This window comes from Gopherus flavomarginatus, chromosome 12 (genome assembly GCF_025201925.1).
Source record: "Gopherus flavomarginatus isolate rGopFla2 chromosome 12, rGopFla2.mat.asm, whole genome shotgun sequence".
Lineage (NCBI taxonomy): Eukaryota > Metazoa > Chordata > Testudines > Testudinidae > Gopherus > Gopherus flavomarginatus.
The window spans coordinates 21,362,903-21,385,413 of NC_066628.1; the positions used below are offsets into that span (position 1 = coordinate 21,362,903).

At 43.7% G+C, this 22,511-nt stretch overlaps 2 protein-coding genes across 2 annotated transcripts in view; both read left to right on the top strand.

Moving 5' to 3' along the window:
• The window catches only part of LOC127032480 (olfactory receptor 12D1-like), a 411,893-nt gene that overhangs the window by 25,926 nt on the left and 363,456 nt on the right, over positions 1-22,511 (top strand). The window lies entirely within an intron of this gene.
• Positions 11,447-12,409, top strand: LOC127032608 (olfactory receptor 14A16-like). Its single transcript, XM_050919895.1, has one exon. The coding sequence runs from the start codon at positions 11,453-11,455 to the stop codon at positions 12,407-12,409; it is 957 nt and encodes a 318-aa protein (XP_050775852.1). The 5' UTR covers positions 11,447-11,452.

The following is a 22,511-nucleotide window of genomic DNA, read 5'->3' on the forward strand; positions in this document are numbered from 1 at the left end:
GTGTGCAGTTGGAAGACCAGTTTCTTCCCTAGCTTCCATGCAAGTGCCATTGCGTGCACTGACCAAAACCCCATCCCATTTGCCTAAATGTCACTGTTTCCATAAACGTTCCTGTCTGCATGGCTGGAATGTTCACACAGGGGCCATCAACTCAGCTGAATCACATTCCCTGAAAAAGCAAAGTTATTATTCATACAAAAAGATTTAGCTGTATTCATTCCGTTTTTCCAGTGATACAGAGTAGGAGCTCACTCCAGCTTCTGGAAGAGATAAATCACAGGATAGCTCACAAGTAGAGCTGGATGGAAAACTTCTGATTGAAACAGAGTTTTGTCCAAAAATGCTGATTCATAGAACCCAAAATGATTCACAGAAACATCTCAGGTTTGATGAACTTCCAGGGAAGAAAGGTCAGATTGGCAATGGATTGCCTGCCTGCCAAGCTGAGCTGCTAAGGAGCAAGAAGTTTGAGGACCTTGGTATGGGCTCCCAGGGGTCATGTCTCTAGGGCAATCTCAGCATGCAGACGGCCCTGGCCCAGGAACACGAGCGCTTCCAGACTTCCAGGCCAGCTGGCTTCCCAAAATTGCCACTGAGTCACATAATATGGGCAACCAGCTGACCTGGGAAACTGGAATCAGCTGTTGAGTGAAACTCACATTCTGCTCCTATTAGCAGCTGAACTGACAAGAAAACTGACAAGAATGTCCATTTCACTCAGCAGATGCCAGGGTCCTGTGGAGAAAATTTCGTTTCTGAAGCACCATATGTTGGTGTTTCTAAAACATTCCCTCCCCCGAGTTTTCAGTTAGAGGGAAATTTTGAAATAGCAACGTTTTCCACAAAGCGGAAAGCCCATGTTTTGGCCAGCTCTGCTTTCAAGCTTTGTTGTTATGGCCTCATTGGAAAACATCAAGGTACAGTGTCCCTCCTTTCATCCTAAGGTAGACATCAGGGCAACGGTAATCTGCTGAGGCACTTGAACAAACCAATGGTGCTTCACTGACAGTGGAATTGTCTTCTGAAGCTGCAAATCAAGTCTGTTCTTCAGGATGGGCTGCTGGCTTATCTGTTCTCCCTAGCTTTCCTTGAGGGCTTGGCTGGGTCGATGGGAAAATTTATGGAAGTTTCATTGGTTGAGGAGGGAGAATATTAAAGTCAATGAACGGGGAATGATCTCCTGGTCAGTGAAAAGGGAAGAAGTCTAGTTTGGTTAAGGCAAATTGTATGGATTGTGAATAGGGAATAAGGAGGAGGGAAGGTCTGTGATTGTTGTCAAGTGCAGAAGACTCTGTGTGGTGAAGGGCAAAGAGGTCTATGGCTGGTTCTGCTGAAGAATGTTTTGGTGGGTGAATGGAGGATAATCTCATCATTAGTAGAGAGCAGACGAGTCTACGGGTGGTGAAGGACAGATTTGTCTGGCTAGCGGAGAGCAGAGGAGTCTATGGGTGGTTGAAGGATGAGAATGTTCTAGTTGACTTATGGGGGAAATTTTGCCATTGGTTAATGGCGAAAAATTACGGTCGGTTAATGGGAGAGTTTAATGCTGAAGGAAGGAGAATGTTACCCAGGATTTGCTGGACCAAGTCAGTGTATTTTGCATATATTCTTACAATACAGAGCAGAGGTCTAGCGTGTGGGCTTTCTTACCAGGCCAAATGAACAAATAATACAAATATTGCTGTCACTTGATTTTATGGCATTTCACATCTGAGAACTTGCAAGGAGTCTCCAGACTTGGAGCTGTGAGTCTCATAAGGAACAACACAAATTTAGCTTTTATGTAAACTGTTGGGGCAATGTTATCTACATTAATGCTGTGCCCTCTGACACCATTCTGCCACTCTTGCTGGCTTCTTTCAATAATTAGGATTCTGGGACCTGATGTGTCAGTGACTTTAGACACCACACTGTTGAAAGGAGTAGAGAGAGAGATCATAATTGACAAGGGCTTGCATACAGAAAGCATCCAGTGCCCCATCCATGTCATCAGAGTTAAGGGTATTCTGATGTGAGGCTCCCACAATCACTCCATTTGAAGCTGTTCCACTCTGGATAAATAATTATTAGGTTTTTTACTGATTTCTTTATGGTGGCCTGTATGAAATGCACTGCGTATCTTTGTCCAGTTCCCAGAGGATGTCTCCCCATCACACTAATATCAACATTACTGGCAATAATTTGCCACAATAATTCTTCTGGTCCATTACTAAGGAAGCATACAGGGATATGGAGAAGGGAATCTTCTTTTATGTACAGAAAGGGTCCTTCTAGGGCAGGGTAGAGGCACATATCCAGAGACTGTTGAGTGGGGGAAGATTCCATAGCTGCCACTTTGGCTTCTGTGTGCTCTGTTTTGTTCTATGACGAGGAGTGTTAACAGGGCACTTCATCTTGAATGGTCTCTTGGAATATGTGTCAACTACTTATGCTAAACTATGTTTTCTACCTCATATTTAGCTGTGACACTATGGCCTTGTCTACACTACACAGTTCTGTCAACAAAAGGCAACTTCTGTTGACAAAGCAGTGACAGTGTACACACTGCAATGCTCCTCCTGCAGATTTAACTCTCCTGCTCTTCCGACATAATAAAACCACCTTGGCAAGAGTCGTGAAGCTTTTTGCAACATAACATCAGTGTAGACACTGCGTTCCTCACATCACTGTAACAAGCCTCCAGGAGGTACCCCACAATGCTCACTGTGACCACTCCAGTCACTGTTTTTGAACTCAGCCTCCCTGAATCAAGCTACTCTGGCATGCACCCCTCCTCTTTCAAAGCCCCAGGAAGTTTTAAATTATTCTTCCTGTTTGCTTGATGTGGAGACCTCACATAGCTACTGCCCAGCTGAGCATGCTGGCTTCCTGCAGCAAACAGGTGCCTGCCTGGACTACATGGGAGGAGGATGTGGGTTTCCCGAACTGTGGTGGGGTGATAGACGGAACTCATATCCCTATCTTGGCACCGGAGCACCAAGACAGCAAGTACATAAACCGCAAGGGATACTTTTCAATGGTGCTGCAAGCACTGGTGGATCACAAGGAACGTTTCACCGATATCAGTGTGGGAAGGCTGGGAAAGGTGCATGATGCGTGCATCTTCAGGAACTCTGATCTGTTTGAACAGCTGCAGGAAGGAACTTACTTCCCACACCAGAAAAATTAGCAATGGAGATGTTGAAATGCCAATAGTTATCCTTGGGGACCCAGCCTACCCCTTAATGCCATGACTTATGAAGCCATACACAGGAACCTGGATAGTAGTCAGGAGCTGTTCAAACTACAGGCTGAGCAAGTGAAGAATGGTGGTAGAATGTGCATTTGGAGGTTTAAAAGCTTGCTGGGGCAGTTTACTGGCTCAGTTAGACCTCAGCGAAACCAATATTCCCATTTTAATTGCTGCTTGCTGTGTGCTCCCCTTACGCTGTAAGAGTAAGGGGAAGACATTTATCGTGGGGCGGGAGGTTGAGGCAAATTGCCTGGCCACTGATTACGCACAGCCAGACATAAGGGTGCTTAGAAGAGCACAGCAGGGCACGCTGCACATCAGAGAAGCTTTGAAAACCAGTTTCATGACTGGCCAGGCTACACTGTGACAGTTCTGTTTGTTTTTCCTTGATGAAAACTTGCCCCACTTGGTTGACTCTACTTCCCTGTAAGCCAACTGACCTCCCCCCTTCGATCACCATTTGCAGAGGCAATAAAGTCATTATTGTTTCAGAATCATGCATTCTTTATTAATTCATCACACAAACAGGGGGGAAACTCACAAGGTAGCCTGGGAGGAGTGGTGAGGAGGGAATCACCAGGTGAGGTGGTGGATGAGGGCAGGAGGGAAGAACAAGGCCACACTGTACTTCAAAACTGATTGAATGCCAGCCTTTTGTTGCTTGGGCAGTCCTCTGGGGTGGAGTGGTTGGGTCCCCGGAGCCCCACCCCTCCGTGTTCTTGGGCATCTGAATGAGAAGGTTATGGAACTTGGAGAGCGGGGAGGGCAGTTACACAGGGTCTGCAGTGGTGGTCTGTGCTCCAGTTTCCTTTCCTGCAGCTCCACCAGATGCCGGAGCATATCAGTTTCATTCCTCCAATGGCCTCAGCATTGGATCCTGCCTCCTTTCATCATTCTGCCGCCACCTCTCATCTTGCTCCCATCACCTCTCATCTCACTCATCCCTCCTCTCCTTGCGTTCATTACCTGCTTTCCTGGACTCTGACACTGTTTGCCTCCACACATTCTGCTGAGCTTTTTCAGTGTGGGACTGCATGAGCTCAGAGAACATTTAATGGGGGCCATTTACTACTGGGGTAAAACTCAACACCTTGAGACAATTTTGACCCACATCACATCAATAGTTTGATCTCTGGCTCTAAGCAAAATAAACAAACCTAGAAACTTGTAACTGGGCTCATATCTCCATAACCCTTAGCTCAAATGACCCCAAACTTAGGTCACTAACCCTATCCTTCACCCTCCTAAGGCACATTAAATATCAAAGAAATTTGACTAAGTGTCTCCTTTTTTTTAAAGAGAGGTGGAACTTTAAACGGAAGTCATGGCGCAACCTTCACTATCGGGGTATTCCTGTATAGTTATAATATTAATCTGTTCATTTACTGGCTGGGTACCCATCTCATAGGTTTCTATTAACCATGTTATTGGAATATTCTATGAGCATTGAGATAGGATTGTGATGTCCAGCAATAAGCATCTCAGATACAGGAACAAGCAAAAAACTAGACATCATGGCACAGATATTCAGCTTATGTCACCTGGCCTGGTTCCATAGAACTATGCCAATTTACAGCTGCTGAGGAACTGGTCTAATGGATTTCAGTGGGGCTGGGGCTGGTTTACGCAACAGCTGTTTGGGGATCTGGACCCTTTGATGCCAAGGCAGCTAAAGGTGATTTACAAAAACTGAGGCTCTGACCCATTCACTCCAGTGGTGCTACCCTGATTTGAACTAGCTGGGGATCAGAACCATTGATTCCAATAGATCTAGGGCTGATTAATACCCACTGGGGATATGGCCCTTCATATATCATTCTCTGACATGAATGTCTAGTGTGAATGTAACACTTTTAAACAGTGCATCTGCAGCCAAAGGAGCCTTTTATTTAAGTGTTGTCTGCAGAAAGGAAAAAATGTAACTACTGAGAAAGAAAGAAAGAAAGAAAGAAAGAAAGAAAGAAAGAAAGAAGAAAGAAAGAAAGAAAAGCTGGGCCATTCATCCCAGTAGAAGTTGAAGATCAGATACAGAAAATCTCCACAACACCGAATTCCTCCAAAGTTCTGTCCCCAGTGGGAATGAATCATTCTGTCACCCTTACAAATTACACTTGTAACTAATATCAATGGACAAAGCACTAAGAAAGAGCAGATTGATTACTAACTTTTGACTCTTTTTTGGTTCAGTTTCACAGGCAAAGAATATAAATTGGAAACTGCCTCATGGGCCAGATCCCCAGATGGAGTAAATGGATGCTGCTCCATGGAAGTCAATGAGCCAGATCCCCACTGGTGTAAACAGCCCTTGCTACTCTGAAGTCAATGGAACTTTACACCATTCATTTACACCAGCTCAGGACCTGGTCCTTAGTTTTTAGTGTTTGCCTCTGGGTACCTCTTAGTGATCAACTTCAAGCAGCCAGGACAGCCTGAGCTGAAGGTTCCTCTGGTGGCTGCATCCCAAGAGTTGCTGGCGCAATGCAGGAGAAGACCATCTGTGCTCACTCAGAAGTAATTATGTGAAGTTATTGAAGGAACAGGCCAGCTGAGACTCTGGTGCCATTAGGCTCTCAGCTATTGTAGGTCACATGTCGGTGCTACTAATTTATATTTTATTTTGCCATCCTGTGGGGACCTCCTTTGTGACTCATCCCTGCCTTGTTTTTAGCCAAGGCTACTTCCAGGGATGCTGCCATCGTGTGAGATACAGGGCAGGTGCTGTTCCCCCTCGGGGTGGGGGAGGAGGGGGTTAGGATCAGGTAGTGCAGGTTGTCTGGGTGATTTGCTCCAGAGGTGAGATCAGAGCTGGGCTTACAGCCCTGGAGACTGGATTCAGTTTTTAGCCCCAACAGGAGCATCCTAGGCTTCAACTGTGTCTGAAATATGCACAAGCTGGCATCATCTCTAGAGCTGGGAGGGGCTCTCAGTCCCTGATCCCAATCAGTCCATCGCCTGTCACCCAAACCTATCCTAGGAGGGAAGCAGGGAACACCCATCTATGCTAGGAACTGCAGAGAGACGCTGCAACTCAGAACATGTAGTGAAGGGGCACAACAACAGCTGGTGGATAATACAGTGTTGGGGGCATGGGAGAGAGTGAGAAAACCAATCAATCCTGACAGTGGGCACATAGATAGATAGATAGATAGATAGATAGATAGATAGATAGATAGATAGATAGATAGATAGATAGATAATGACCAATGATTCTTAACACTGCAAGATCAAATGCATTGCAAATTGGGATAACGAAGAAGGGCAAGAGCATATCCGGATACAGACTGGCTAACCTAGTGAGGAGGGCTTCAGACTAGGTTCAACGAGGGCAGTGACCACAGGTAAGTCATAAACATGGAGATCTGGGAGAAGGGTCAGAATCTGGGGGAGCATGGGCTGCTATAACAGAAATAAGGTTGAGACGAGACAGAACTGTGGGAGTGGGAGAGGGATCAAATCAGTATCTTAGATGTCTGTATACTGATGTGAGAAGTATGGGCAATAATCAAGAAGAACTTGAAATGCTAGCATATAAAAACAACTGTGACATAGCTGGCATCATGGAGACTTGGTGGGATAATATGCATAACTGGAGTATTGGTATAGAAGGGTACAATTTAGTCAGGAAGGACAGGTAGGTTAAAAATGGAGGAGGTGTTGCCTTATATATCAAAAGTGTATACACTTGGACTTACGTTGAGATAAAAATAGGAGACAGATTTGGTGAAAGTCTCTGGGTAAGGATAAAATGGGTAAAAAAGCAAGGGTTATGTCATGTTAGGGGTTTACTGCAGACCACCTAGCCAGGTAGAAGAGGTGGATGAGGCTTTTTTTAAACAACTCACAAATTCATCCAAAGCACAGGACTTGGTCGTGACAGATTTCAACTACCCAGACATCTGTTGGGAAAATAACACAGCAGAGCACAGATTATCCAACAAGTTCTTGGAATGCATTGGAAACATTTTTTTTTAATTTCAGAAGGTGGAGAAAGCTACTAGGCTGTTCTAGATTTGATTGTGACAAATAGGGAGGAACTGGTTGAGAATTTGAAAGTGGAAGGTGGCTTGGGTGAAAGTGACCACAAAATGATAAGAGTTCGTGATTCTAAGCAATGGTCGGAGGGAAAACAGCACAATAAAGACAATGGATATCTGGAAGGCAGGCTTTTCAGCAAACTCAGGGATCTGGTAGGCAAAATCCCATGGGAAGCAAGTCCAAGGGGAAAAACAATTGAAGACAGTTGGTAGTTTTGCAAAGAGACATTACTAAGGGCACAAGAGCAAACTATCCCACTGAGTAAGAAAGATAGGAAGTATGGCAAGAGACCGCCCTGGTTCAACCAGATCTTCAATGACCTAAAACTCAAAAAAGAGTCCTACAAAAAGTGGAAACTAGGTCAAATTACAAAGGATGAATATGAAGAAGTTGATATCTGAGCCATTAGCTATTCCAGAAGACCAGAAAAGGGAAAATATAGTGCCTATCTATAAAAAGGGAAATAAGGACAATCTAGGGAATTACAGACCAATCAGCTTAACTTCTATACCCGGAAAGATAATGGAGCTAATACTTAAGCAATCAATTTGCAAACATCTAGAAGATAAAGAGGTGATAAGTAACAGTCAGCATGGATTTGTCAAGTACAAATCACGTCAAACCAACCTGATTTTTTTTTTTGACAAGGTAAAAAGCCATGCGGATGGGAAAGAAGCGATAGAAGTGGTATATCTTGACTTCAGTAAGGCTTTTGATACTTTCTGGCATGACTTTCTCACAAACAAACTAGGGAAATACAACCTAGATGGGGCTACTGTAAGGTGGGTGCATAAATGGTTCGAAAACTGTTCCCAAAGAGTAGTTATGAGTGGTTCACAGTCATGCTGGAGGCTTGTAATGAGTGGGGTTCCACAGGGATCGGTTTTGGGTCTTGTTCTGTTCAATATCTTCATCAATGATCTAGATAATGACATAGAGAGTACACTTATAAAGTTTGCAGATGATACCAATCTGGGAGGGGTTGTAAGTGCTTTGGAGGATAGGATTTTAATTCAAAATGATCGGGACAAACTGGAGAAATAGTCAGGTGTAAATAGGATGAAATTCAGTGAGGATAAATGCAAAGTACTCCACTTAGGAAGGAACAATCAGCTGCACACATACAAAATGGGAAATGACAGCCTAGGAAAGTTTACTGCAGAAAGGGATCTGGGGGTCATAATGGATCACAAGCTAAATATTAGTCAACAGTGCAACACTGTTGCAAAAAAAGCAAACCTCATTGTGGGATGTGTTAGCAGGAGTGTTGTAAGCAAGAAACGAGAAGTAATTCTTCCACTCTACTCTGTGCTGATTAGGACTCAACTGGAGTGTTATGTCCAGTTCTGGGCACCACATTTCAGGAAATACATGGACAAATTGGAAAAAGTCCAGAGACAAGCAACAAAAATGATTAAATGTCAAGAAAACATGACCTAGGAGGGAAGATTGAAAAAATTGGGTTTGTTTAGTCTAGATAAGAGAAGATTGAGAGGAGATATGATAACAGTTTTCAAGTACGTAAAAGGTCATTACAAAGAGGAAGGAGAAAACTGTTAACCTTTGAGGACAGGGCAAGAGGCAATGGGTTTAAATTGCAACAAGGAATGTTTAGGTTGGACATTAGGAAAAACTTCCTAACTGTCAGAGTAGTTAAGCACCAGAATAAATTGCCTCGGGAGGTTGTGGAATCTCCTTCATTGGAGATTTTTAAGAGCAGGTTAGACAAACACCTGTCAGGGATGGTCTAGATCAGGCCTGTACAACATGCAGCCTGGGGGTTGCGTGCGGCCTGTGTGGGCTCACTGTGTGACCCACGGGGGCTAAGAAGGTGGGCTCAATGTGCGGCCCATGGAGGGTGAATAGGCGAGCTGCGGGTGAGGGAGGGTGGCCGAGGAGGAGGGTGGGCAGTGGCAGGTGGTGAGGAGACGAGCTGGAGGAGGTGGGGGGCTGAGGAGGCGAGCGGGCGGGCAGTGGCGGGAGGTGAGTAGGTGAGCTGGGAGTGGATGTGGGGCTGAGGAGGTGAGCGAGGAGTCAGTGTCTGACCTGTTCTACTGAACTGGTCTGGCTCCCATCCCCTCTCCAAGGGTTGCAGCTGTCTGGAGGTGCTGCCTTCCACACCTTCCTCATTCACACCTCATTCATTCAAGAGGACAATTGATTACAAAGTTGGGGGAAGATCTTATTCTACTTCTAGCAAAAAGATATTTTTCTTTTACCTTAATTATACTACCTTAGGGGCCCGCTATTACATATTACCAATACCGTTGTTTTGGTGGGGCAGTGCTGGGGAAGTGGGTTAGTTTCTGTGGGGTGGGTGGTGTTGGGCGGGGGAGTATTTTGGGGGGTTTCCCGGACCTGGAGGGGATTCGGCGATGCCGGGGGGATTCGGCCCTCAGCTGTTTTCTTTGGAATAACATGGCCCTTGCCTCTTTACGAGTTGTACAGGCCTGGTCTAGATAATGGTTAGTCCTGCCAGGATTGCAGGGAACTGGATTAAATGATCTCTCAAGGCCCTTTCCAGGTCTATGATTCTATGAGTCTATGAAAGTACGTTTTCTATTTCAATTAAACATGTTAGAGTATTAATGTACAGGGAAATTTTAATTTCAGAAATATGAATTGCTATTAGAGCTCTCTAAGACTTTAACTATCAAATTATGCAGACATCTAGAGATGATCAGATTTAAAAAAAAATCTATCAGAAAAAAATGACTTTTCATTGAGGTTGTGAGAACCAAACAGTTTCATCCTGAAACTGTTGGAAACTGAAAAATTTTAGTCATAATAACAAAATGTTTTCATTTTTACGGCTAGCAGAGACTTTCCATGAAAATGAATTCAACTGAAAACTCAATTTTCTTTTGAAATAAAGCAGAAATTGTCTGACTACTGGAAACTTAGCTTTAAGTCAGGGTTTGGGGAAGATGAATATTGTCCAATGACACCACAGTTTCCAACCCATTCCCTCTATTGCAACCATGTTTATGTCTTTCAAAGGGGTAGCTGCCGGATGGTGAAACTAAGTAAGTAGCAAAGTTGGTAGCTCACACAATATGTTTTAAACATACTGACCTCTCTAAACTGAAGCCCAGGGAGTTGAAGCCCCAGACAAAGCCTGTCTATCTTCATCTTACCCAAGGAAATGCAGGAGGTTAATGGAACTAGAACTCAGCTCTCCTCTTCTACCATCGTAGCCTCTGTCCCACACTGCTGCCCTCTGTACAAAAATACTGTCCACACATACACAGAACATACACCTAGGAAGAAACAGTCCATCCCCAAAAGAGTTTACATTCAAAGGAGACAAGACAGAGAAATGGAGGGAGGGGAAAGAGAGGCAGAAGTGACAGCCCCAAGGTCACAGTGAAGGTCAATGGCAAAGCCAAGAGTAGAACCCAAGTCTCCTGACTGCCACTGACCCACACTATACAGACATAAAGTCACAGAGGGAAACAATACAACCTAGCATTAACTGAGCAATGCTACTAGCCCATCATCGCCCAGAGATGGAAATGCAGCTACGATTTGGTGCCATAAATCAATGTGTAAACAGGCATCAGCTGTTGGGATGGAATCATCACAGAGGAACTGCCATGTGGGACTCCTGATAAGTTTATGCTGCTTTTCCCAGGAAAGTGGGAATTAGGGTCAGCAGATGTCTCGATTTTTGGTTCTTTTACTTATATAGGCTCCTATTAGCCCCCACGCCCAGTCTCGATTTTTCACATTTGCTGTCTGGTCACTCAAGTGGGAATCAGGCTGTGTGGGCATTTTAGTTTCAGGGACAAGTTATGAGCCTGGTGTCTTAGCAATAGGGGCAAAACATTGGTTAACATTTTTTATTTGGGTTGTACTTTGTTCTATCCACATACTGCATTTGATCAAGCCACATATTGGGCCAGATCCTCAGATGGTGTAAACTGACCGAGCTACATTGACTTTAAAGGAGCGATGCCAATTTACACTCCTGTGATACCACAGCAGAGTAGTGCTCTGTTTGTGAGTGGTGAGGAACACTAGCTACTCCAGTCAATAGTAGTGACCAATGCTGTGCACCTTTGACATTCACATCATGAGAGATTATGGAGAGGGGAATCAGGGTCACTCTCTCTCTAAGTATAATCCTGACCATTGCCCTTCTCTTTCCCTCCACATGCAGGACATCATGAACTAAGCAAGAAAATGTCCAACCAAACCAACATAACTGAGTTCCTTCTCCTGGGATTCTCTGATGTTCGGGAGCTGCAGATTTTGCACTTCTTGGTGTTTCTGGTGCTTTATCTGGCAGCCCTGACAGGGAATCTTCTTATCATCACATCCATAGCTCTTGATCACCACCTTCACAGCCCCATGTACTTCTTCCTGATGAATTTGTCCATTCTAGATCTCGGTACCATCTCTGTCACCATCCCCAAATCCATGGCCAATTCCCTCATGAACACCAGGTCCATTTCCTATTCTGGATGTGTCGCCCAAGTCTTTTTCCTCGTCTTCTTTGCTGTATCTGACTTCGCCTTACTCACCGTCATGGCATACGATCGATATGTCGCCATCTGCAAACCACTGCACTATGAGGCTATAATGAACAGGAGAGCTTGTGTTCAAATGGCAGCCAGTGCCTGGATCAGTGTAATTGTCTATTCTTCATTGCACACGAGGAGCACATTTGCAATCTCCTTCTGTGGCGGCAATGAGGTGAATCAGTTCTTCTGTGAAATTCCCCAGCTACTCAAGCTCGCCTGCTCTGACACATACCTTGGTGAAGTCGAGGTACTCATCTTCGGTGCATGTTTAACGTTAAGCTGTTTTGTTTTTATAATTCTGTCTTACACTCAGATCTTCCAAACAGTGCTGAGAATCCCCACTGAGCAGAGTCGGCATAAAGCCCTATCCACCTGCCTCCCTCACCTCATTGTGGTCTCCTTGTTTCTTTCCACTGGCATCTTTGCTTACCTGAAACCCACCTCCAGTTCTCCATCAGGTCTGGATCTCATGGTGGCTGTTCTTTATTCCATACTGCCACCAGTGATGAATCCGATCATCTATAGCATGAGGAACAAGGAAATCAAAGCTTCCCTGAGGAAACTCACTGGGTGGAGGTTATTCAGCAAGAATAAAGTGTCTATATTTCTCTTATGAACAAGGATTTTGTCTGTGTTTCTTTACAAACACAATCCATTGATGACACTTTGTTATTGTCCCCAGAAGAATATGTTGTGTTGTTTTTTTATGCAAAATGCTGTATTTATAGTGGTAAATCCAGACTCACTCGACTAAGTCAATGGAGTTATTCAAGGTTTATACCAGTGTAAGTAAGATGTCCATTAACACGTCTCCAGTCATGAGGAAGGAGGTGGGGGGTGGGGTAGATAGTGGATTATGGATTGTCGTAATAAGCCATAAATCCAGTGTCTCTATTCAGTCCATGATTTTTGGTATCTAGCAACATTATGAATTTAAGCTCTCAGGCCCATCCCTTGAAGGTGTTGTGCAAGTTTCCTTTGAGAGAAGGACTGAGCCATCAGATATAGACTCTTTTTGCAGATATAGAATGATCACTTTATGAAAAGTGTTCACCCATAGGCAGTAGGGTGTTTTTGTATTTTATCATTTTCCTGTGTGAATTCATTCAAGAGCGTAGTGATTGTTTGGTTTCACCCACATAATTGTTATTGGAGCATTTAGTGCACTGGATGAGGCACACCACATGTTGTGAAAAGCATGTGTAGGACCCATGGATCTTGACAGATGTTTTGTGGGGGGTGCTGATCATCATAGCAGTGGAGATATGTCTGCAGGTTTTATATCTGTTGTTCTGGCTGCATTGGTGTGTCCTGTTCTGTGGGGAGCTTGCTTCAGAGGATGAGCTTGGAGCAGTTGGAAGGTTGTCTGAGGACCAGAAGAAGGAGTTCTGGAAAGATTTCTTTCAGGACGTGGTCCCCATTGAGTATGGCTTGTGATTGTTTGATGATACCATGTGTCGTCAACAGGCCAATTCACCTTGAATGGTCCCTTGAAATATGTTAACTGTTTACAGTAAACAATCTGTTCCAATTTGTATTTAGCTGTAACACTCTGTTTACATTTCCTAGATCTGAAGAAGAGCTCTGTGTATGCTCAAAAGCTTGTCTATCTCACCAACAGAAGTTGAGGAATAAAAGATCTTATCTCATTCACCTTGTCTCTCTAATATCCTGGAACCAACATGGCGACAACACCACTGCATAAATCAGTGTTGTGTTATTTTTGATGTTGTTGAAAGGCTTATTTAAGAGGAAGGTTTTGCAATGTTTCCTAAAGACAATCAGACTCTGGATAATGAGGCCAAATTTTGATCCCATTGAAGTAACTGGAATTTAGCCACTCACTTCAAAGGAATCATGATTTGGTCAGTGGCCAAAACACACAAGGATCCAAGTGTTGGTAAAGGCAGCCAGGAGAAAATGAATGCAACAGAGATATAAGGGTGAGATTCCCATCTCAGCTAAACCAGAACAGATACAGAGTAGCTCCGTTAACATCACCAGTTTAATACTGACAAGGTCGTGGACCAAAGACACAGGACTAACTTCAGTAGTAACAAACTCTGGTGCAAGTTATTTGTCAGGGATCATTTTGTTATAATATTGGTGTGAATGGGAAAATGCTTAAACATGCACTGATCTGGTATTCCATATGTTATCCAGTGTAAATCTAGTCACATCCAAACTGAGAAAGGGTCTAAGAAGTTGGCCTGTTATTAGTATAAGAACACTATTTTTGTGCATGGTTGTGTACACTGCATATATGACAAAGGCAGAGTCTGAAATTAGATAGACAGAAAGAGAGGACCATTCTTTGTCCTAACGCACAACCTAATTGTGTCATAATGATAGATTTCTATTTGATTGTGAATTGTTAGATAGATAGATAATGAATAGTTTATGCAAATTATTGAGACTCATTTCCTGGTCAAGACTATGCCCAGAACATGATTTTATTATAAAAAATTAATTATTAAACATTATTTACCAAAGAATTTCTCTCGCAATACCTTACTCCACAGCTCAGCTACAAACAGTTCATCCTAAATACTTGGTGTTTGAACTTTAAGCTGTTTCAACTGGATACATTTTTAACATGCTCTGTTTCCCTTCCCTGAGTGGATCAGTTCATAGAATCATAGAATATCAGAGTTGGAAGGGACCTCAGGAAGTCATCTAGTCCAACCCCCTGCTCAAAGCAGGACCAATCCCCAACTAAATTGTCCCAGCCAGGGCTTTGTCAAGCCTGACCTTAATAACCTCTAAGGAAGGAGATTCCACCACCTCCCTAGGTAACCCATTCCAGTGCTTCACCACCCTTCTAGTGAAAAAGTTTTTCTTAATATCCAACCTAAACCTCTCCCACTGCAACTTGAGACCATTACTCCTTGTTCTGTCATCTGGTATCAATGAGAACAGTCCATTCTCTATGGAATCCCCTTTCAGGTAGTTGAAAGCAGCTATCAAATCCCCCCTCATTCTTCTCTTCTGGAGACTAAACAATCCTAGTTCCTTCAGCCTCTCCTCATAAGTCATGTGCTCCAGCCATCTACCAATGTGATATATGCCATCATGTGCCAACAATGCCCCTCTGCCATGTACCTTGGCCAAACCTGACAGTCTATGCAACGAATAAATGGACACAAATCTGACATCAGGAATCATAACATTCAAAGACCAGTAGGAGAACATTTCAATCTCTTTGGTCACTCACTAACAGACTTAAAGGTGGCAATTTTGCAACAGAAAAGCTTCAAAAACAAACTCCGACAAGAAACTGCTGAACTTGAATTAATATTCAAACTAGATACCATCATGTTAGGTTTAAACAGAGACTGGGAATGGCTGAGCCATTACACACATTGAATCTATTTCCCTATGTTAAGTATCCTCACACCTTCTTGTCAAACTGTCTCATGTGGGCTCTTGATTATCACTACAGTTTTTTTTCTCCTGTTGATAACAGCTCATCTTAATTAATTAACTTTTAGGGTGGGTAGGGCAATTGCCACCTTTTCCTGTTCTCTGTATGTATCTAGTTAGTCTCTAAGGCCTGGGCTATACTAGCAAAGAGGTTCGAACTAAGATACACAACTTCAGCTACGCTATTCATGTAGCTGAAGTCAAAGTATCTTAATTCGACTTACCTGGCCATTCTCACACCGGTAAGTCGACTCCTGAGGCTCCCCTGCTTACTCCGCTTACTCCTCCCACCAAGGTGGAGTACAGGCGTTGATTCAGGGATCAATTTATCATGTCCAGACTAGATGTGAAAAATCGATCCCCAGTACATCAAACACTACCTACCAATCTGGCAGGTAGTATAGACATACTCTAAGGTGCCATATGTACTCCTGGTATTTTTGCAGATACAGACTAACACAGCAGCTACTCTGAAACTAATCATTTTTGTTGACCTCTGCTGTGCTCTTTCCAAATCCTTCTTGTAGTGTGGGGCCCAAAACTGGGCACAGTACTCCAGATGAGGCCTCATCAATGCAGAATAGAGGGGAATGATAACGTCTCTGAATCTGCTGACTGTGCTCCTACTTATATGAAAGGAATGTGTTATAAGTGAGATTTGAACCCAGGTCTCCATAGAAAGACCAAAACAGATGATTGGTGGAAAGACAAAGTCTTAGACCACTCAGCCAGCCTGACATTAACCATGTTAGGCAGGTTCCTTAAAAAGGAAAGGACAAATCCTCAGCTGGTGTAAACTGTTATATCTCCATTGAAGTCAACAGAGCTCTGAGAATTTACACAACCTGAGGATCTATTCAGAACACTCATAGTTGTGAATTCGAAACTCCCCTCCATTGAATATTCTGCACTTAAGACCTTGATCCAGCAAACCACTTCAGGGCATGCTTAACTTTAAATACATGTGCAGTCCCATTGAAAACTGGAAGTTAATCTCATGCTTGCGTTTTGTTGGATTAAGGATAGGGCCAACTGGTGTCAGACTTGCCACTGCCTCAGTTTCTCCCCTTTCCCAATTAAACAAACTGCTACAATTGGTGCATGTAAATTTATCTCTGCTTCTGGGATCTGGTCATTGACATAAAATAAATGTTTATCACAAAGCCAGTCTCTCCAGGCTGCTTTCTCCAGGCTCACCAAGCCATTACACTCCTCCTGTGCTCCTAAGTCCCTCTGCGGATTCTGTTCCTGCCCTGCAGTACAGGTCACTCCAGCCAATCTTCCCCTCTGGAGAGCTCCTTCCCAAGTCCTTTCTGACCCTGGATCCCCCCTGGGTCCCCTTCAAGAGACTCCCTGTGCCCTGAAATTCTTCTAGTCTTTACCCTTGGATTAGAGCATCAGGTTCAGCTCTTTCTGCTCCTCAGGCCCATTCCAGACTCTGGGCTTTACCAGAGAGACCTCTGCTGAGTCTGTCCTACCCACCAGTCCCCTTTGCTCTGATAGATCAGGCTCCCTCCTGTGATTCCTGGTCACCCGACCCAGCCACAGCCCCAAACTCAAACCTGTCATCTGGGATTGAATAACAGGGCAAAAGTGTAAATGAGCAGAGAGAGAAAAACACTGACAAGGGCTTTCACTGAGAAAGGATGTAGTGCCACTCTCCACATCATCAGTGCTATGGGGTATTATCAGGAAGAGCTCCTTGTCAATAAATTACTACAGAGTCATTGGAGCAGGGGACTGGACCATGGGTTTGCCAATTCCCAGAGGATTCTGCTAATCACCAGGCTAGGGAGTCACTCTGGTGCTTGCTTTCTTTCTGTCCCAGTGACGTCTTTATCCAAGATGGATCAGATCAAATTGAGGGCACTCATCTCAGAATATCCTACAGTGCAGTGGTTAGTCGACTCACTTGAGAGATAGCAGATCCCTCTTCAAGTCCCTTTTCCTCATCAGGCAGAGGAGGGATTTGAACAAGGGCTCTCCCACAGACCAACTGAGTATCCTAGCCACGGGTCTGACAGCTATGAGCTAGAGGCTCAGCCACATTGCAAAAACATACCATACGTGCCTGACTCTTGGATCACAAGCCAAGATGGATGCCTTCCACCAACCTGGACTGAGGCACCTAGTACTGCAACAGGGTAAGGCTTAGCACAAACCCTGCGGGGAGAAATAGCTCAGTGATTAGAGTGTTTTTCCTGCTAAACTCAGGGTTCAATCCTTGAGGGGGCCATTTACAGCGATCTGGGGCAAAAATTGGGGATTGGTCCTGCTTTAAGTAGGAGGTTGAACTAGATGAATAGGAGTTTGGGGGTTTGAAAGTGTAGGGCTGTTACCATCTCATTTGAGACAGGGACCTTCTCACCTCTAGCTCACACAGATCAATTTGCTCCCAGCTGGGTATCAGTTAAAGGTTATTCCATTTGCTAGATATCTGACAGTCCATGGTAGCTGGGCACCTTTGAAAATTAAGCCTCTTTGAAAATGCCAGCTGAAGGCTTTGGGAAGCGGAAATGTACCCAGCCTCATATTTACAGTTGGCCTATCCTTTATCTTTGGCCAAACAAAAACACCAGAAAGAATCAGGCCTGAGCTTTGGAGTGTTCAACACCCACCTTGCATTCATCACTGGGCACACAGGGACCATTCACCCCTCAAGTTTACTAGTGGCAATGTTATCACAAGCATTTAAGCTGTATGAACTGGATTGGTGATCTGTGTACAGTTCATAAGAATGGTCAGGGCCGGCTTTAGACAGAGCGGGGCCCGATTCATGGGGCATGTACTCTCCCTGTGGCACTTCGGATTTCTGCACTCCAGCTGCGGAAGCAGGGCTACAGGGCTCCGGCCGCGGAAGCAGGGCAGACACACTTGCCATTCTAGGGCCGGGGAACTAGTGCCAAGGGATTGCAGGGCTCTGGCTGGGGTAGGGGGGGGACGCTGGGATGCGAGTCTCTGGACTGGAAAGCAGGGCCACGGGGATGCGGGGCTCTGGCAGGGGGAGTGGGGCTGCGGGGTTGAAGGGCTCCTGCCAGGGTAGTGAAGTCCTGGGACTTGCTGCGCTGTGGCCGAGGGAGTGGGACCAAGGGGTTGCGGAGCTCTGACCGGGGTACCGGGGCAGTGGGACCTGCCGCGCTGCAACTGGGGTAGCGGGACTGCTGGGTTGCGGGGCTCTGGCTGGGGTAGTGGGGCTGCGGGATGGCGGGGCTCTGGCTGGGAAGCGATAACACAGGGTTGTGGGGCTCTGGCCGGGAGAGTGAGGCCACGGGTTTGCGGGGCTCCGGCAGGGGAGCAGGGCCAAAAGGCAAAAGGTGACATTAACATTGTTTCAGTCTGTGTTAGGGGCGGCTCCAGGCCTCAGCACGCCAAGCCTGTGCTTGGGGTGGAAAGCCGAGGGGGGCGCTCTGTCGGTCATTGGGATGGTGGCAGGCAGGCCTTCTTCTGTGGCTTGCCTGCGGAGGGTCCGCTGGTCCCGCGGCTATGGTGGACCTCTCGCAGGCGTGCCTGCGGAGGGTCCACTGGTCCCGTGGCTTAGTGGAGCCGTGGGACCAGTGGACCCTCCGCAGGCACACCTGCGGGAGGTCCACCGAAGCCATGGGACCAGCAGAGCACCCCCACGGCATGCTGCCATGCTTGGGGCGGCAAAAAGTTTAGAGCCACCCCTGGTCTGTGTGTTACTTGACATCGTGTATCCATTGTCACTATAGAAAGGAAGGGCTCTGCATAGACGGAAATTTGCCTGAGCATCAGTAGAAAATGTTAAGTAAAATTTGATTTAAAAATTAAATCTGGAGCTTTGTCATCTTGTGTCATCATTTTTATATCTTAGCTTTCAGCTGTTTAAGTGAACTCTAAAACTTTCAGATTGACTGTTTACTATCTGACATTGTATCTCTCTAATCTCCTTCATAACCATCATTGACTTTTTTTCTATTTTAATACTATCCCATAGTATCAGAGACAGTGAGAAAAATAGCAAATAAAGTTACATGACTATCTTTCTATCTCTATAGAGAATGATAGATACACATGCATCTGTCCCACGTAGAAAGATGTGATGTATTCCCCAACAGTCATACTGGGTCAGATCAATGGTCCATCTAGCCCAGTATCCTGTCTCTCCCAGTGGCCAACACCAGATGCTTCAGAGGGCATGAACAGAACAGGCAACCATTGAGTGATCCATCCCCTGTCCTCCAGTCCTAGCTTTTGATAGTCAGAGGTTTATGGAAACCCAGAGCATGGGGTTGCATCCCTTATAATCTTGGCTAATAGCTACTGATATACCTATCCTCCATGAACTTATCTAATTCTATTTTGAACCCCATTATAATTTTGGCCTTCACAACATCCCCTTGCAACAAGTTCCACAGGTAGACTATGCGTTGCGTGAAGTACTTTCTTTTGTTTGTGTTAAACCTGCTGCCTATTAATTTCATTGGGTGACCCCCTGGTCCTTCAGTTATGTGAAGGAGTAAATAACATTTCCCTACTCTCTTTCTTCACACCATACATGATTTTATAGACCTCAATCATATTCTCCCTTTGTAGTCTCTTTTCTAAGTTGAATAGGCCCTTTTAAAATAGCCTTTTAAATCTCTCCTCATATGGAAGCTTTTCCATACCCCTAATCATTTTTGTTGCCTTTCTCTGTACTTTTTCCTAACTCTAATATATCTTTTTTGAGATGGGGTGACCAGAACTGCAGGCAGTATTCAAGGTGCTGGCGTATCATGGATTTATATAGAAGCATTTTGATATTTTCTATCTTATTATCTATCCCTTTTCTAACAGTTCCTAACATTCTGTTAGTCTTTTTGACCACCGCTGAACATTGAGCAAATGTTTTCAGAACAATATCTACAATGAATCCACTTTCTTGAGTGGTAACAGCTAATTTAGACCCCATAATATTGTGTGTATAGTTGGGATTATGTTTTCCAGTGTGCATTACTTTGCATTTATCAACACTAAATTTTATCTGTTGTTTGTTGCCCAGACACTCAATTTTGTGAGATCCCTTTGTAACTCCTCGCAGTCAGCTTTGGACTTAACTATCTTGAGTAAATTTGTATCATCTGCAAACTTTGCCATGCCAGTGTTTACCCCTTTTTCCAGGTCATTTATGAATATGTTGAACAGCACTGGTCTCAGTACAGATCCTTGGGGGACCCCACTGTTTATCACTTTCCAATAGGAAAACTGACCATTTATTCCTATTCTTTGTTTACTATCTTTTAACCAGTTACTGATCCATGAGAGGACTTTCCCTCTTATCCCATGACTGCTTATTTTGCTTAACAGCCTTTGGTGAGAGACCTTGTCAAGGCTTTCTGAAAGTCCAAGTACACTGTGTTGAGTGTATCACCTTTGTCCTCATGTTTGTTGACACCATCAAAGAATTATAATAGATTGGTGAGGCATGAGTACTCTTTACAAAAGCCATGTTGACTCTTCCTCCAACATATTGTGTTCATCTATGTGCCTGATAATTCTATTCTTTACTGTAATTTCAACCAATTTCCTGGTATTGAAGTTATGCTTACTGGCCTGTAATTGCCATGATTGCCTCTGGAGACTTTTTAAAAAAATCAGTGTTACATTAACTATCTTCTAGTCATCTGATCCAGAGATTGATTTAAGCGATAGGTTACAAACCTCAGTTAGTAATTCTGCAATTTCATATTTGAGTTCATTCAGAACTCTTTGGTGAATACCATCTGGTCCTGGTGTCTTATTACTGTTTAATTTATCAATTTGTTCCAAAACCTCCTCTATTGACACTACATTCTGGGACAGTTCCTCAGATTTGTCACCTAAAAAGAACGATTCAGGTGTGGGGATCTCCCTCACATTCTCTGAAGTGAAGACTGATGGAAAGAATTCATTTAGATTCTCTGAAATGGCCTTGTCTTCCTTGTGTGCTCCTTTAGCACTTCAATCATCCATTTGGTCCACTGACTGTTTGATAGGCTTCCTGCTTCTGTTATTATTATTATTATTATTTATTATTATTTTGCTGTTAATTTTGTTTCTTTTGCAAGTTCTTCAAAATCTCAACTTAGGCAAAGCAACAGAGCTCCTTAGCTCTATGCCAATTTACACAAACTGGGGATCAGGTCCCACTGACTTCAATAAAATTACGGCCGATATATACTAATGTCATGAATCATTGCACCTGCTGCTTAATGAGCTGTTGTCTGAGGTAAGAAAAAAATTGGAATTGCTGAGAAAGAAAGAAAGAAAGAAAGAGAGAGAGAAGTTGGGTCATTCGTTCCAATAGAATAGGAAGACTAGATACAGAAAATCTTAGTAACACTGAATTCCTCCAAGTTCTATCCCGAGGACTGAATGAATCAATCCTTAACCATTAAAAGTTACACTTCTAATTAATCTCAAAGGCAAAAAATTAAGGACGTGCAGAAGAGTTAGGAACTTGTGACTTGTCTTCAGTTCAGATTCACAGGCACAGAATATGGATTTGAAACTGTAATGGGACAGATCCCCAGGCGATGTAAATTGACATAGCTCCATTGGAGAGAGTGGGCCAGATCCCAGCCTGTGTAAATCAGCATAACTCAACTGAACACATGGAAACGACTGTGGGCTAATACATTGATGGGTGCATGACAGGTAGATAGACTAAACAATACTGATGGTTGAGAACTGAAGGAATCACAAGCTGATACAAACTCCACAAAGACCAGTACAGTAAATTTTCTATCTCAGTTAAATATATTTTGGGGGATTAATATGCAGGGGAAATTTAAGAACATAAATGTGAAATTACAATCTGATCTGTTTTTGACTTTTAGTATCAATGTAATGAAATATCTACTGCTGGTCAGAATTTTTATTCCCTTCTGCAAAATTCTGAATTTTCACTGAAACCCCAAAATATGAGTTTTATTTATGTATTTATTTTTTACTTTTTGTCTGTCAAAAAATTCAGCTGAAAAATGCACATTTTAAGATTAAAACCATTTTTTTTAGTTTTCAGTTTTCAAAGAATAATCAATATCTCCAAGAAAATATTCTGAGAAAAAATTGTTTAGCTGAAAACTGAATTTTCCATAAAACAAACAAACAAACAAACAAACAAAATATATCAACACATAGCTTAACAAAGAGAAGGTTCACAGCACCTACCTAGAGAAAAAAAAATTGTGGGTCAGACCGAAATTAAGGAATCACTATAAGTCCCATGTTAGGCATGGAAACACTGAGGCACAAAGAATTGAGCTAACTTAGTGTCTTGATCACCTTTCTAGCCACTGTTACCTGGCTGTACT

Coding starts and splice junctions, on each gene's coding strand:
- LOC127032608 (XM_050919895.1), top strand. CDS start 11,453: ATGTCCAACCAAACCAACATAACTGAGTTCCTTCTCCTGGGATTCTCT.